Genomic DNA, 13,667 nt, shown 5'->3' on the forward strand with positions numbered 1-13,667 from the left:
GGGAAGAGAGGTGGGGAAAGTGGGGGTAGAATGGGGGGGAGAGGGAAGAGAGGGGAGAAGGGAAGAGGGAGAAGAGGAGGGAAAGAGGGGGAGAGAGGGAGGAAAGAGAGGGGGAGAAGAGGAGAGGAGGAGAGAAAAGGGGAAAAGGAGATGGGAAAAGGAGGAAAGGGGGGGGAGAAGAGAGGGGGAGAGGAGAGGGGGAGAAGAGAGGAGGAGAGGAGAGGGGGAGAGAGAGGGGGAGAGAAGGGGAGAGAGGGGAAAGCAGATGGTCACTTCTCTGTGTGCCCTGACTGAGAATTTAACCTGGGATATCCCACGTCTGGCTGATGCTCTACTACTGGCCAACTGGCCAGGGCCTATTTATTCATTTAACTTTGCAATTCATTTAATTCCAGTAGAAGTGGTTTTTAATATGATCCCAGTGGTTTTAATTTTGCTTCCCAGAATTCTTTTATTTATTTTTATTTTTTAACTTTACATTTTGTTTCTTTTTTATTTTATTTATTGATTTTAGAAAGAGAGGAAGGGAGATAGAAACATCAATCTGTTCCTGTATGTGCCCTGATCGGGGATCGAACCAGCAATCTCTGCATATTGGGACGATGCTCTAACCCACTGAGCTATCCGGGCAGGGCCAGAATTCTTTTTTTTAATTACAGGTGACATTCAATGTTATTTTACATTGGTTTCAGGTATACAGCGTAGTGGTCAGACATTTTTATATAACTTATAAAGTCATCCCCTGCTAGGTCTAGTACCTACCTGTCATCACAGTTATGTAATTTGTTTTTAACATATTGAATTGTACTCATAAAATTAGCAATACCCAGAGGGGGAACAAAAAAAGTTTTACCAAAATGACTCCATCAAATGTGAACTGGCGCCACTAAGATTAGAGAAGAGAAACCACCTCTCAGCGACAGCAGCTCTCCAGGGCACGGTGCGGCCAAGCTCCTGCTGGGCCCACTCTGGACAGGGAGGAGCTACAAGGGCCAGAGCAGACAGGGAATAAAGGAGGCATGAGAACCCAAGTGGAGAACGCCCACGCTTGCTCCTGCTGAGGACCGCCCTCCTTCTCACCAACGACACACCAAGCGGCAGCATTAACTACTTTCCTTCATCCGCACCAACTTGGACAGGCCTCTGTGTCTATGAAAACTGCTCCTCGGAAATGCACACCCAGGCCCAGGGCTTCTATGAGGTATGCTCCCTCCCTGTTGCTTCCTTCAAGTCTGTGCTCAAATACTGCTTTTTCAACAAGGCTGTTCAAAACTGCACCCCTCCCACCCCTTAACATGCCCATTCCCTTTCTATTGTTTATTATATAGCACTTATTGCTTTCAAATGTACTATATATAATATATAATTCCCTAATTTACTTTATTGTCTTGTCTCCCCTGATTAAATGGTCAGTTCCATGAGAACAGAGACCTTTGCCTATTTTGTTCACTGATGTATTCCCAATACCTAGATGAGTGCCTGACATGTAGCAGGCACTCAATAAATCTGTTGAATACATGGAAGAAATATCAAATTAATTTGATTTTTATCTACCTAGCTTAAGTAGCAATGCCACGAACTGGAAGGCAGACAGAATCACAACAGTCTTCCGTGGAGTCCGCATGAAATATGTTACAAACTGGACTTCATCAGAGGCCTTGGATTTCAAACTGGTTTCCCAGAGCCTTTGGCCTCCTCAGAAGTCCTTCAGGATTTCAATGAATAATGATGACTTAAATTGCCTGAAATACTACAGTTTGCTTTTACCTGTTTCTAACAGATATTGGGGTTCTCCTATTAGCACAGTGAAAAAAGAATTCTGAAGCTGGAAGAGACTAAACCACTGCGCTGGGGTGTGTTAGTTGCCGGGTCAGAACTTACCAGAGGTCGCAGGATCTTCCAGTAAACTGTGAGGCTGAGTCAACACAACGTCCACCACCTCAGGAAAAAGGGAAGCTGTATCCTGGGGGCTTTCTGCCACAGCTGTTTGGAGAAGATGTCTTTGAAATTCAGCCTCCTCCATGCGGAAAACAGTGAGAATTGTAGCATTGGCAGAGAGGGGGGAAATAACTCCGGTGATGGGGGGCCAACCTTCACCAGGGTCCACACTGACAACCTACACAAGAAGTTCTAGTTAGTTGAGAATACTGTAGACATGTGTGTAAAGGAGAATGTAGCTCAGTAAAAGGCAATGATAGTTCCTCCCAACCATGATTAACGTTAAAAAATATGGAAGAGACTGACTTGATGGATATTAGTGCTAGAATAGAACTTACTGATCGTATAATCCTAACTCCTCAATTCACAAATAAGAAAAGCCTAAAGTCACCAGGAATACTTACTAAGCATGTCTTGTAGGCTTACAACTTACTGAACCTTCCCAACCATTCTGAGGTAAAAATGATTATCATTCCCATTTTATAGAAGAAGACTGAGGCTGAGGAACAGGTAACATGTTTAAGGTCACCCAGTTAGTAAGAGGCAGAAGTGAAGTGGGTATGAATTCCAAACCCATGCTCCTAACCACAAGGCAATAGGGCCACTAAAGGAGATACTAGATCACATGGTTAGCAGCAGAGAGGGGACCTGAGCCAGATCACCTGACTGCCCTCTGGGTGCTCCTTCCATCAGAGCTCATAACTCTCAGAACACCTATTCAGATGACTGCTCAGGTTTGCTCTAGAATGTTTCCCAGTGGGATTCAGAAGATAGAAGCTTTCTGAGGTTATAAAGGCAAAAGACATGTAGCAAGGTAAGGGGCCCTGGCCAGCTGGCTCAGTGGTAATCAGTCTGGCATGTGGATGTCCCAGGTTCGATTCCCAGCCAGGGCACACAGGAGAAGCAACCATCTGCTTCTTCACCCCTCCCCCCCCTTCTCTCTCTCTCTCTCTTCCCTTCCTGCAGCCATAGCTCGGCTGGAGCAAGTTGACCCCAGGCACTGAGGATGGCTCCATGGCCTTGCCTCAGACACTAAAATAGCTCAGGTGCCGAGCAACAGCCCCAGATGGTCAGAGCATCGCCCCCTAGTGGGCACAACGGGTAGATACCGGTTGGCACATGCAGGAGTCTGTCTCTCTGCCTCCCGGCTTCTCACTTAAGGGGAGGGGGGGAGGTAAGGAATTTGCTGGTAGCTTAAAAATAACTATCACCTTTAATTGGATAGGCAGTCCTATTCAAAAGGCATTTCTAAGTTTGTGTAACTATTGGATACTATTATATTTTACAGTGTAGGGCTTTTAAAAAATGAAATGTATTTTTTTACACAAAAGGAACAAATACATATAGTAGTCCCCTCTATGTTCCAAGTCCCCCAGTGAATGCCTGAAACTGCACGGTACCACACACTACATACATGTTTTTTCCAATATATACACACCTATGATAAAGTTTAATTTATAAATTAGGACGGTAAGAGATCAACAAAAACAAACAATAAAATAGAACAATTATAACAATATATTGTAAAAATAACCATGTGAATGCAGTTTGTCTCTCTCAAAATAGCTCACTGTACCATCCTTACCTAGTCATTTGAAGGAGGGCTTTCTGGCTTCTCTCTGGCATGTCTGAATTGTCACTGTCACCAGCCTTACACTTGGGGGAGATTATTAAGTAAAATAAGGGTCACTTGGACACAAGTCTTGTGATGTCAAAACAGTCAATCTGATAACCGAGACAGCTACTAAGCTAATATATACGGGCGGGCAATATATACACAGCGGGGACACACTGGGCAAAGGCACGATTCACGTCCCAGGCAGGCCCCCACGAGAATTTATCATGTTCCTCAGAACAGCTTGTAATTTAAAGGTCATAAAATTTATAAACTGTTTATTTCTGAAATTTTCCATTTAATATTTCAGATGGCATTCAACTGTGGATTGGGGTGGGGTGGGGGAAAACTGTCCCATCACTCACCCCCCTAGTATAATCATTGCACTGGCCCATGACCTTTTTTCTTATGTGCATATAAGTTAACTTATTTAACTTAGGGGGATTCCAGGCACATGTAATTTTATAAACTGTTTCTTAACTAATGAGCATTGTCATGCTGCTATAGTGTAGACACTATTATTTACAAAACCACCATCTGTTACACTGAGACAATATCATGTAGGGCAACCCTTGGTATTTCATAAACACTCTTGTTTCACTTTACCAGCGTGTTATTAGACAGAATGGCTTAGTGCGTGGATGATACCTACTGTTATTAGACAGAATGGCTTAGTGCGTGGATGATACCTACCAGATGTAACTCCTCAGCAGTCAGCCTGTTTACCAGCTGCTGAAATAATGTCCTGTGAGTTGATTTATTCTCCTCCGGACTGTGGAGCATCCAGCTATCAGTGCCCGAAGTGCCGCTCATTGGGAGAGACCAGTGGGTGGCTGTGCCCTTCAGAAAAATTCTGACTGGTCTCTGAAAATGTCTCTGATGCATGGCCAAGGGCTCCAGGATGACTGCCCATGGTTCTTGAATCTCTTTGCCTGCTAGAAAGAAAGACTATTAAAATTCTAATGTAATAAATAGTTACTAAAAATAGGTTTAGTAGTAAGAAGAAAAATAAATAGATTGTCGGTCGAGATACTAGTATTGCCACTTAGTTCTCACTCAACCCTCATTCTACTGCCAACAGCAAGCTCATGTAGCTCGGCAAAGTTGTCCACAAACAAAAGTATTACAAGGGCACGACCTGAGGACAGAACTTCTCCGTAACTATGACATAGAAGTAAATATGCAAGCAATACTCACTACTTACAAAAATAAGACATCGTTTTTTAAATCCATAAAATATAACACATAGCATATCTTGTGAGAATTTTTTTTTTAATTGAGAGAGAGGCAGGGAGGCAGACAGACAGACTCTTACATGTGCCCTGACCGGGATCTACCCAGCAAGCATCCAACGGGGCAGTGCTCTGCTCATTGGGGGGCCACTGCTCTGTTGCTCAACAACTGAGCTATTTTAGCATCTAAGGCAAGGCCATGGAGCCATCCTCAGCAGCCACGGCCAACTTGCTTGAACCATTCAAGCCATGGCTACAGGAACAGAAGAGAGAGAAAGAGAGAGAGAGAGAGAGAGAGAGAGAGAGAGAGAGAGAGAGAAGGGGAAGGGATGGAGAAGCAGATGGTCACTTCTCCTGTGTGCCCTGTTTGGGAATCAAACCCAGGACTTCCACACACTGGGCCGATGCTCTACCACCAAGTCAACTAGTCAGGGCCAAGAAGATTAAATTTTAAAGACAAAATTACTTAAAAAAAACTACTCTTAAAATGTCCTTAAAGTGCACATAATGTATAACATAGTTTTATGTACACGTTTGTATACAATACTACTTCTGTGTGAATTCATAATAATTCAAAAAGGAGATTACGGTATAGGAAATAATATTGTAAAGCAAATTTAAAAAGATTCCAAAACGCTGGCTCTTTCTGGTAACAAGTACCACTTTCAGCTTCACTGGACTAATATGTTATTAATCATGTCTCTCCATGGTCTTTAATTTAGCAGTCTCTTCTATGAGGCAATGAAATCTTACCATCCATTTGCTTGGGCATATTATCTTTGAGGAATATTATCTTTCCTTGCAAACAGTTGAGAAACTCTTTGAAATCATCCACTTGTTCTTTTTATACATGGACTGGCAGTCGTACTGTACCAGAGTTCAATCTTTCCTATGGTACCTCTGATTGTGCTTAGACATATTTAAATTACAAGCACTAATTGAGTGCCTGGGCTGCTGGAAATTCTAAAGAAGCTTGAAAGCCCAGGGCTGCCTTGAGGAAGAGACCTCCCCGCCCCCAACATTATTTGCTTACCTTCAACAGGGAGAAATAATGTCCCTTCCATCCGTGGAAATGAGGCTTCATACTCAGGAGAATTATAGAGCAACCAGTTTAAGGTGGAATCAGTCGGCAGAGTTAAAATCCACGAGGAGAGGTGAGGCTCACTTGACAGCTGCTGTTCGCTACCAAGCAGCGTTTTCCCAGCTTTTGTACAATCCTGGCTCCAAGTTTCTAGTGGAAAGACAGTGCCTCCTACGTGGTGGAGCAGTTCACACACTGTCCAGTACCCAACGTGGTCTGAGGACCCCCACAACTAAAATAAAATTACAAAGAACCTCAAGTTATTCTAAATTAGGCATTAAGAAATAAAGCTAAGAGCATCAAGAGAAAGTTGATTTTTTTTTTTTTGGATTAATTTTAATGGGGTGACATTGATACATCAGGGTACATATGTTCAGAGAAAACAGCTCTAGGAGAAAGTTGATTTCTACACTGAAGGATCAAATGCCACAATTGACGTATTTGTGGAACCCAGCAGAGGTAATAATGGCCAGCATCCTATTACTATACAGCCCCAAAATATAATTACTACATAATATGCCTTCAAGAAAGTGTCCAGTTAGTGAAAATGCTACTTTAATTCTATTTCCTTTCAAGAAACAAATGATGCAAATCACTGGGGATACATCATACAATGTTAAGAGTCAGAAGTGTCAGATCCAGGATGGCTGCAGAGTAGGTGGAAGCTGTACACATCTCCTCCTGGCACCAAACCGATTTACAGCTAAACTATAATCAACCTCAATGATCAACTGAAGGGCAGCTGAACAGAAGTGTTCTATCCAAGAATTTACAGAAGCTACAGAGACTGGTAAGAGGGGCAGAGACGTGGAGAGGGTTGGCCCCTGCACCCAGGCGCGAAAGCTGAGAAGCCAGAGGGATATTTTGGCTGCAAAAGTCCTCCCTGAGGACCCCCAAACAAGGGCACCAGGGCCAGGAAGGGGAACCAGCGTAGCACCTGGCAGTGAAAAGCAGCAGGGACTCCACCCACCTGGAAGAGGAGGGAGTCTGCTAACGGGCACCGAGCTCATCAGGGCTCTGGTAGAGGACAGGCGACTCAGGGCATACAGAAGCCACAAAGAGAAAGTCTGGAGGGTGAGCTACTGAGGTTCTAGTCCTGAGCCAACATCCCATATTGCCCTCAGGGGCCACCTTCCAGGGTTGGGGACTCCTATTCTTTTTTTTTTTTTTGCATTTTTCTGAAGCTGGAAACAGGGAGAGACAGTCAGACAGACTCCCGCATGCGCCCGACTGGGATCCACCCGGCACGCCCACCAGGGGGCGATGCTCTGCCCATCCTGGGCGTCGCCATGTTGCGACCAGAGCCACTCCAGCGCCTGAGGCAGAGGCCACAGAGCCATTCCCAGTGCCCGGGCCATCTTTGCTCCACTGGAGCCTTGGCTGCGAGAGGGGAAGAGAGAGACAGAGAGGAAGGAGCGGCGGAGGGGTGGAGAAGCAAATGGGTGCTCCTCCTGTGTGCCCTGGCCGGGAATCGAACCCGGGTCCTCCGCACGCTAGGCTGACGCTCTACCGCTGAGCCAACCGGCCAGGGCCGGGACTCCTATTCTTACAGCACCAGCTGGGGCACTGCACTAACCTGGTCCTCTAAATACTGATGACACCGCCCTGCCAAGCTCGAGTCCTGCAGAAAGGACAGTTGGCTATACCCAGCAGGAACATGAGGTGCATTCCTTTTCTGAAGAAATTATAGGCAGACTCTCAGTCATTGAACAGTGTAGCTTTGGAAAGGGGGCCACTCCTTCCTCTCTCCCATGGGCCAGGCAGGCACCACCCCCAACAGAAGACTCCCTGTGAGGGTCTCCAGCTCTGTGGCTGTGGAGCTAAGGGGAGGCGGGCAGCTTGCTGCCCTCCCGTGGGCCAGCAACACCCCAGCGGAGGGCCGCCTTGACTTGAATTCCCAAATCCCACTGGCCCTGTCCTGCTGGGCTCAGTTCCACGGTTGGGGGAAAGGTGGCTTCTCTCAGAGCTGGGACATTCAGATTGCCTCCCCCTCAGAGGCTCCAGTTCCCAGCTCAGGCAGGCATGGCTGCAGAGCTAAGGGGAGGAGTAACGCTTGCCTCCCTCCCGTGGCCCAGCCAGTGCCATCGCCAACCAAGGCTTTCTTGACCTGTTTGCCCAAGTACCAGTGGCCCCATTTTGCTGAGTCTGCTCCTGCAGCTGGCGGCAGCAACCTGAACCTGTGTGTGCCCCCCTGGAGGAGCTCGAGCTGGAGACTCTAACAGAGACTTAGTGGCATGGCCTGGATTAGGGGCCACGTTCTCCCCACGGAGTAACTGACCGCACTGCCTCCAAGTAGGGAACTCCTAGCCCCATCTTCCCGACCCCATCGCCCTGCCTTACCGAGCTTGAGCCCATGAAAGGGTCTGAGGGTGTGGGCAGTTCAGATCCACTCTACAGCTTTTCTTCATAAGACTCTGGAGGGAGTCCGGGTCCCAGCTCAGAGTTTCAGGAAGCCCACCCTGGTCCAAAGCCTGGCTCTTACCGCACACACCCAGGCCCAGTGCCACAAAGAACGTATAGCAGTAGCTGACAGGTAACCCAAGGCCAGTTACACACAATGTCTGACATCAACCTGCACCAGAGCCCTGGCCAGGAAGGCCCAAATCAATACAACCAGCTGTGGGCTTCAAATCACACCAGAGCTCAACCCACTAGCCACACAAACAGTACAGCCAAAGGGGGACTCCAGCAGACACCAGATCCTGCCGGGAACAACTCTGCCTCAGGGGGCAGCCCTTGAACAGTGGTTCAGACTCGTTGAATGAGGCTTATCCTTAGTCAGCCAGCCTGTGGGTTAACGCTATCCACGAACTGGCCAACAGCATTCAAGACTCAGCTACAATAAAAGAAAGCACTAACACACACAAGAATCATTTTGGAGCATATAGCTCGGGTGATTTAGAAGACTGAGCCATTGTGACCCATGAAACACCTACATCAGAAAGCCCTCATAACAAGCTTGGGAGTCAAAGCAATATGCTCCAACTCTGACCAGAGAGCTCAGTTGGTTGGAGCATTTACCTGAAGCAGAGGTTGCCAGGCCAATCCCAGGACAGGGCACATATAGGAACAGATTGATATTTCTCTCTCTCTTCTACCTTCCTCTCTCGCTAAAAATCAATAAATTAAAAAAAAAATGCCCCAATGAAAGAACAAGAAAAATTTCTAGAAAAAGAATTAAATGAAATAGAAGCAACCAAAATACCAGATGCAGAGGTTAAAACAATGATTATAATGATGCTCAAGGAACTTAAAGAAAGAATGATCTCAATGAGAACTTACGCAAAGAGATAGTTAAGCATTAAAAAGGACATAGAAACCATAGCCTGACCAGGCAGTGGCACAGTGAATAGAGCATCAGCCTGGGATGCTGAGGACCCAAGTTCGAAACCCCAAGGTCGCCAGCTTGAATGCAGGGTCACTTCCTCTGCTGGAGTCCCCCAAGCATTCAATGAACTAAGGTGCCACAACAAAGAATTGATGCTTCTCGCCTGACCTGTGGTGGCGCAGTGGATAAAGCATCGACCTGAAACCCTGAGGTCGCCAGTTAGAAACCCTGGGCTTGCCTGGTCAAGGCACATATGGGAGTTGATGCTTCCTGCTCCTCCTCTGTTCTCTCTCTCTCCTCTCTCTAATAATAAAAAGGAATAAATAAATAAAAAATTTTAAAAAAATGATGCTTCTCATCTCATTTCCTTCCTGTCTGTCTGTCCCTATCTGTCCCTCTCTCTGTCTGTCACACACAAAAAAGGCATCGAGTAGCTGAATGGTTAGGAAAACATGGTCCATCTATATGCTTTCTACAAGAGACCCAACTCAGAACAAAAGCATATACAGTATTCATGGATTGGAAGACTTAACATCATTAAAATGTCCATAATGCCTGACCAGGCCATGGCACAGTGCATAGTGTTGACCTGGGACGTTGAGGACCCAGGTTCGAAACCCCGAGGTCACTGGCTTGAGCACGGGATTGCCAGCTTGGGCATGGGATCATAGACATGACCCCTTGGTCGCTGGCTTGAGTCCAATGGTCGGGGCTTGAAGCCCAAGGTTGCTGGCTTGAGCGAGGGGTCATTGGCTCGGCTGGAGCTCCCTGGTCAAGGCACATATGAGAAAGGAATCAATGAACAACGAAGGTATCACAACTATGAGTTGATGCTTCTCATCTCTCTCTCTTCCTGTCAGTCCCTCTCTCTGTCTCTGTCACTAAATAAATAAATAAATAATTAAGGGCCAAACTGACGTCCCATGTGACTAAGACCAAACAAGCAGTCAGATCTGTCCACCAACTAGACTATGCTTCAGAATGCTGAGATATGGTCATGTGTAGGAAATATAAAGTCTGGGAAGGCAGATAGGACCCAAATAGTGATGGATCTTCAAGCATGTGTGGTAGGCAGTAGACAAACTAGAGCGGATCAAGGACCACAGGCCAGGCAGGAAGGTGACCACAGCGAAAATTCCCGGGTGCCTATCAAAGGGGAAAACAACGACCTCTTCCCCAGGATAATCTCTCCTGCCCTGGCATGTCACTAGCTATGTTGTAGACCCCGTTGGAGGTGGAACAAGGGGCAGAAGAGTGGCCTCATGCGACTCCTTTGCAAGTCCAGTGTGTGACCACTCCCCTAAACATTAACCCTTAGGGATATCATCTAGGCCTCCATTGCGTATGGGCTCCAGGCCTCAAAAAGCAGCAAAACCAGACAAGCCAGCCATGGCTGACCTTAGCACCAGCTGTATTGACTAATGACCTCCTGTCCTGGTGCAATCAGTGGAGATTACCACCCTGAAAGAACACACCTGGAATAAAAGCCCTCAAGACGGGAGGACTCAGCCAGCGGCTCTACCTCCAGGAGCGCTCCCCCGCTTTCTCCCCCCTCCCTGGTTCATTTACCTTTCTCTCCCCTACGCTCCAAGGGCCCCTGCTTTTTGTCTCTTGTCACTTGTTTTCTGAGCCCATTTCTTCTACGTCTGTGACTTTCTAAATAAACTTTCTCTTATAGTTCGTCTTGGCTCTGAATTCTCTCTTGGCCTGAATTCAAATACCAAGGTTGCTGAACCAAAGCCGGGTCTGGCTACCTGGATAACACCTGGTTCCTTTCCGCAGCTGCCGACATTCTGACTTAGTAGATAACCCAGAAGCTTCCCGTTTTTCTATTTAGATTGTCCCTTTGCAGACGCTGCCCAGTCTGGTTAGCCATAAGAGCACCCCGCAATAAATCCGAGTTCCCGATCATCTCACCTTGGACCTCTCGGTGGTATCCACCCAGTACAAGGTGACTTTTCGGGCGGTCATGACTTCCTGGACCCTCTTGGGCAGCAACTTCTCCATCACCTGCTTAGGAGTGAGCAGCGGGCCCTGGGCCTGGGCCTGGGCCTCGCAGCCAGACACGAACTGCAGCAGCTCCCTTTGCGAATGGGGGCAGGGGGCCAGCAGGAAGATGGCGTTCCCGAAGCCCCCGAGCGCAGTCTCGGCCTCCCGGGCCTCGCTCTCCACGTCCAGCAGTCTTCTGCCGCTGCTGCTGCGCAGGACCGGCTTGGTGGGCGACGTGATCTCGGGCCGGTCCCACTGGTAGTCCAGCAGTGTCTCCATCAGGGCGCTGTGCGTGTGGGTGGCCCTGGGCGCGGGGCCTGGCAGGTGGGCGCCGGGACCGCCGTCCCCGAGCCTGGCCTCCAGCTCCTCCTCAAAGTCCTCCCAGGAGTGAGACCCCAGCTCGCGGAAGTCAGACACGCGGGAGGGCCGGCTCCGCGCCCCCTGCGAGTTGAAGAACCGGAAGGCCCAGCGGACCCTAGTAAGGCCAAATCGGCAGCTGAGGTAGATGAGGAGGCGCAGGGCAGCCCGCCGGACCGGACTCTGGTCAGCGGCTCCGCCCGCGGAGTCCAGCAGCATCATTACGTTGTGACAGCAGGCCATGTCGGCCGCGCTACCGCCCTTGGGCTCGGGTTCTGCCCTGGACCCCGGCTTCAGGGAACGAACGCCATTCACTTCTCCTAGGGATCCTGCTCAAAAGGCTCCCGCGCTCTCCAGAAAACATTACCATTGGCGGAGCCAGCCCCCAGCTCTAGCTCCTATTGGCCCCTTGTCTTACGTAACTTACGGGAGCGACAGCCCTCCTTGGCGTTGATTGGAAGGGCATTGGGGAAAAACCTCTGCTCTATTGGCGGAAAGTGTGTCTGTGGGCGGGGCCCTGTGTTCCGGAAAAAACTTAACGTTGATTGGCCTGTGCCTTCGTTTTAAAATTTAAAGAGGTGTGTCTGTAAAATTGCCCTTCTGGGAAGGTGTGTGTTTGGGCGATTGTGCGCAGATGCGGCTGCGGACCGCTAGGAGATAGATGGTCACTAGGTCCTTGAAAACAGCACGGGGACGGAATTTGGGATAGTTTGAATTCAGCTGGGCTGAAGCCACCCTAGACTTTCAATGGACTAGAATTCGATGTGAAGACTTTAATTTTCTGTAACTTAAGTTATTAAAAATTAAAAGTTCACTCCCTTTGTCCCGGTTAACTTATGAGTTTTTTTGAAGAAGGTAATCAGATCCAAATAAAAGGTATATGTACATCATAGAGTTTAACGAGCAAAATTGGAAACAGCTCCAATAGGTATGGTACCCAAAAGGAAGGAACGTCGTGAAGCTTTTTAAAATAATATTTTTGTTGTAATGTTAAATTGAAAGAAAAAAAAAAAGACTACAAACAGCACATGCAGTGAGATCCCCAAACTTTCTATCCATATGTATATTTTTAAACTGTTAAGCTAATGCTGTGAACAAAACTTGTCTGCAGTTGTCTGGGTATGAGATTATGGTGATTTTTAAAATTTTTAATTTTATACTTTCTGAATTTTTTAAGTTTTTCACAATTCTGTATTTCTATATTATCTTTAACAGTGGGGGGATATTCTTTTTTTTTTTTTTTTTTTTTTTTTTTTTTTTTTGTATTTTTCTGAAGCTGGAAATGGGGAGAGACAGTCAGACAGACTCCCGCATGCGCCCAACCGGGATCCACCCGGCACGCCCACCAGGGGCAACGCTCTGCCCATCAGGGGGCGATGCTCTGCCCCTCTGGGGCGTCGCTCTGCCGCGACCAGAGCCACTCTAGCGCCTGGGGCAGAGGCCAAGGAGCCTTCCCCAGCGCCCGGGCCATCTTTACTCCAATGGAGCCTTGGCTGCGGGAGGGGAAGAGAGAGACAGAGAAGAAGAAGGGGGGGGGTGGAGGAGCAAATGGGCGCTTCTCCTATGTGCCCTGGCCGGGAATCGAACCCCGGGTCCCCTGCACGCCAGGCCGACCAGCCAGGGCCAACAGTAGGGGATATTCTTAATGAATAGAAGGAATCTTCTTGTTGCAAATAGAAGAATCCTCAGTTTTAGAAATAGTTGTGACTTTTGGTGGGAGCAGTACCTATTATTGGTCGTAACAGCAGAGAAGAATTTAAACTCTCTAGCTAGGACTGGTTGCCTTTACGTTTCCGTCCAATACGGAAAGTCTCTGTGTCAATTGCTTCAAGAAAGACCACCAAATCATGCTTTCCTGACTGGTCAACACCCAGGGCCACCCACACTCATAACACCCTAAAGGACATACTGCTACTAGTGGGACCAACCAGAGTTTATGTGGCCCAACAAGTGGACCCTATGCAACAGGGAGATGAGACTGCTGGACGTGCAGAATGAAATACATGAATGAATAAACTAAACTAACATTTTCTGATCCACCCATTGTGATTTTAGAGCAACACACATTTGTTAGTCTTAATGTGTCAGGGACTTGCTAAAAACATCCACACCTGTTGTATTATTTAT

The 13,667-nt window shown here is 47.6% G+C and overlaps 1 protein-coding gene across 2 annotated transcripts in view; it reads right to left on the bottom strand.

Moving 5' to 3' along the window:
• The window catches only part of TICRR (TOPBP1 interacting checkpoint and replication regulator), a 54,349-nt gene extending 42,303 nt beyond the window's left edge, over positions 1-12,046 (bottom strand). The window contains exons 1-5 of one of the 2 annotated variants that reach the window (XM_066354818.1): positions 11,112-12,046; positions 5,819-6,098; positions 4,247-4,485; positions 1,882-2,116; positions 854-983 (exon numbers count right to left, since the gene is read on the bottom strand). In XM_066354818.1, coding sequence (XP_066210915.1) covers positions 854-983; positions 1,882-2,116; positions 4,247-4,485; positions 5,819-6,098; positions 11,112-11,783 — 1,556 coding nt within the window. In that variant the 5' untranslated portion in view covers positions 11,784-12,046. Of the gene's footprint in view, positions 1-853; positions 984-1,881; positions 2,117-4,246; positions 4,489-5,818; positions 6,099-11,111 lie in introns of both variants that reach the window. The other variant, XM_066354817.1, reaches the window with a different exon arrangement.
• Positions 12,047-13,667: the final 1,621 nt, after the last annotated feature.

Source organism: Saccopteryx leptura, chromosome 13, assembly GCF_036850995.1.
Source record: "Saccopteryx leptura isolate mSacLep1 chromosome 13, mSacLep1_pri_phased_curated, whole genome shotgun sequence".
Taxonomy (NCBI): Eukaryota; Metazoa; Chordata; class Mammalia; order Chiroptera; family Emballonuridae; genus Saccopteryx; species Saccopteryx leptura.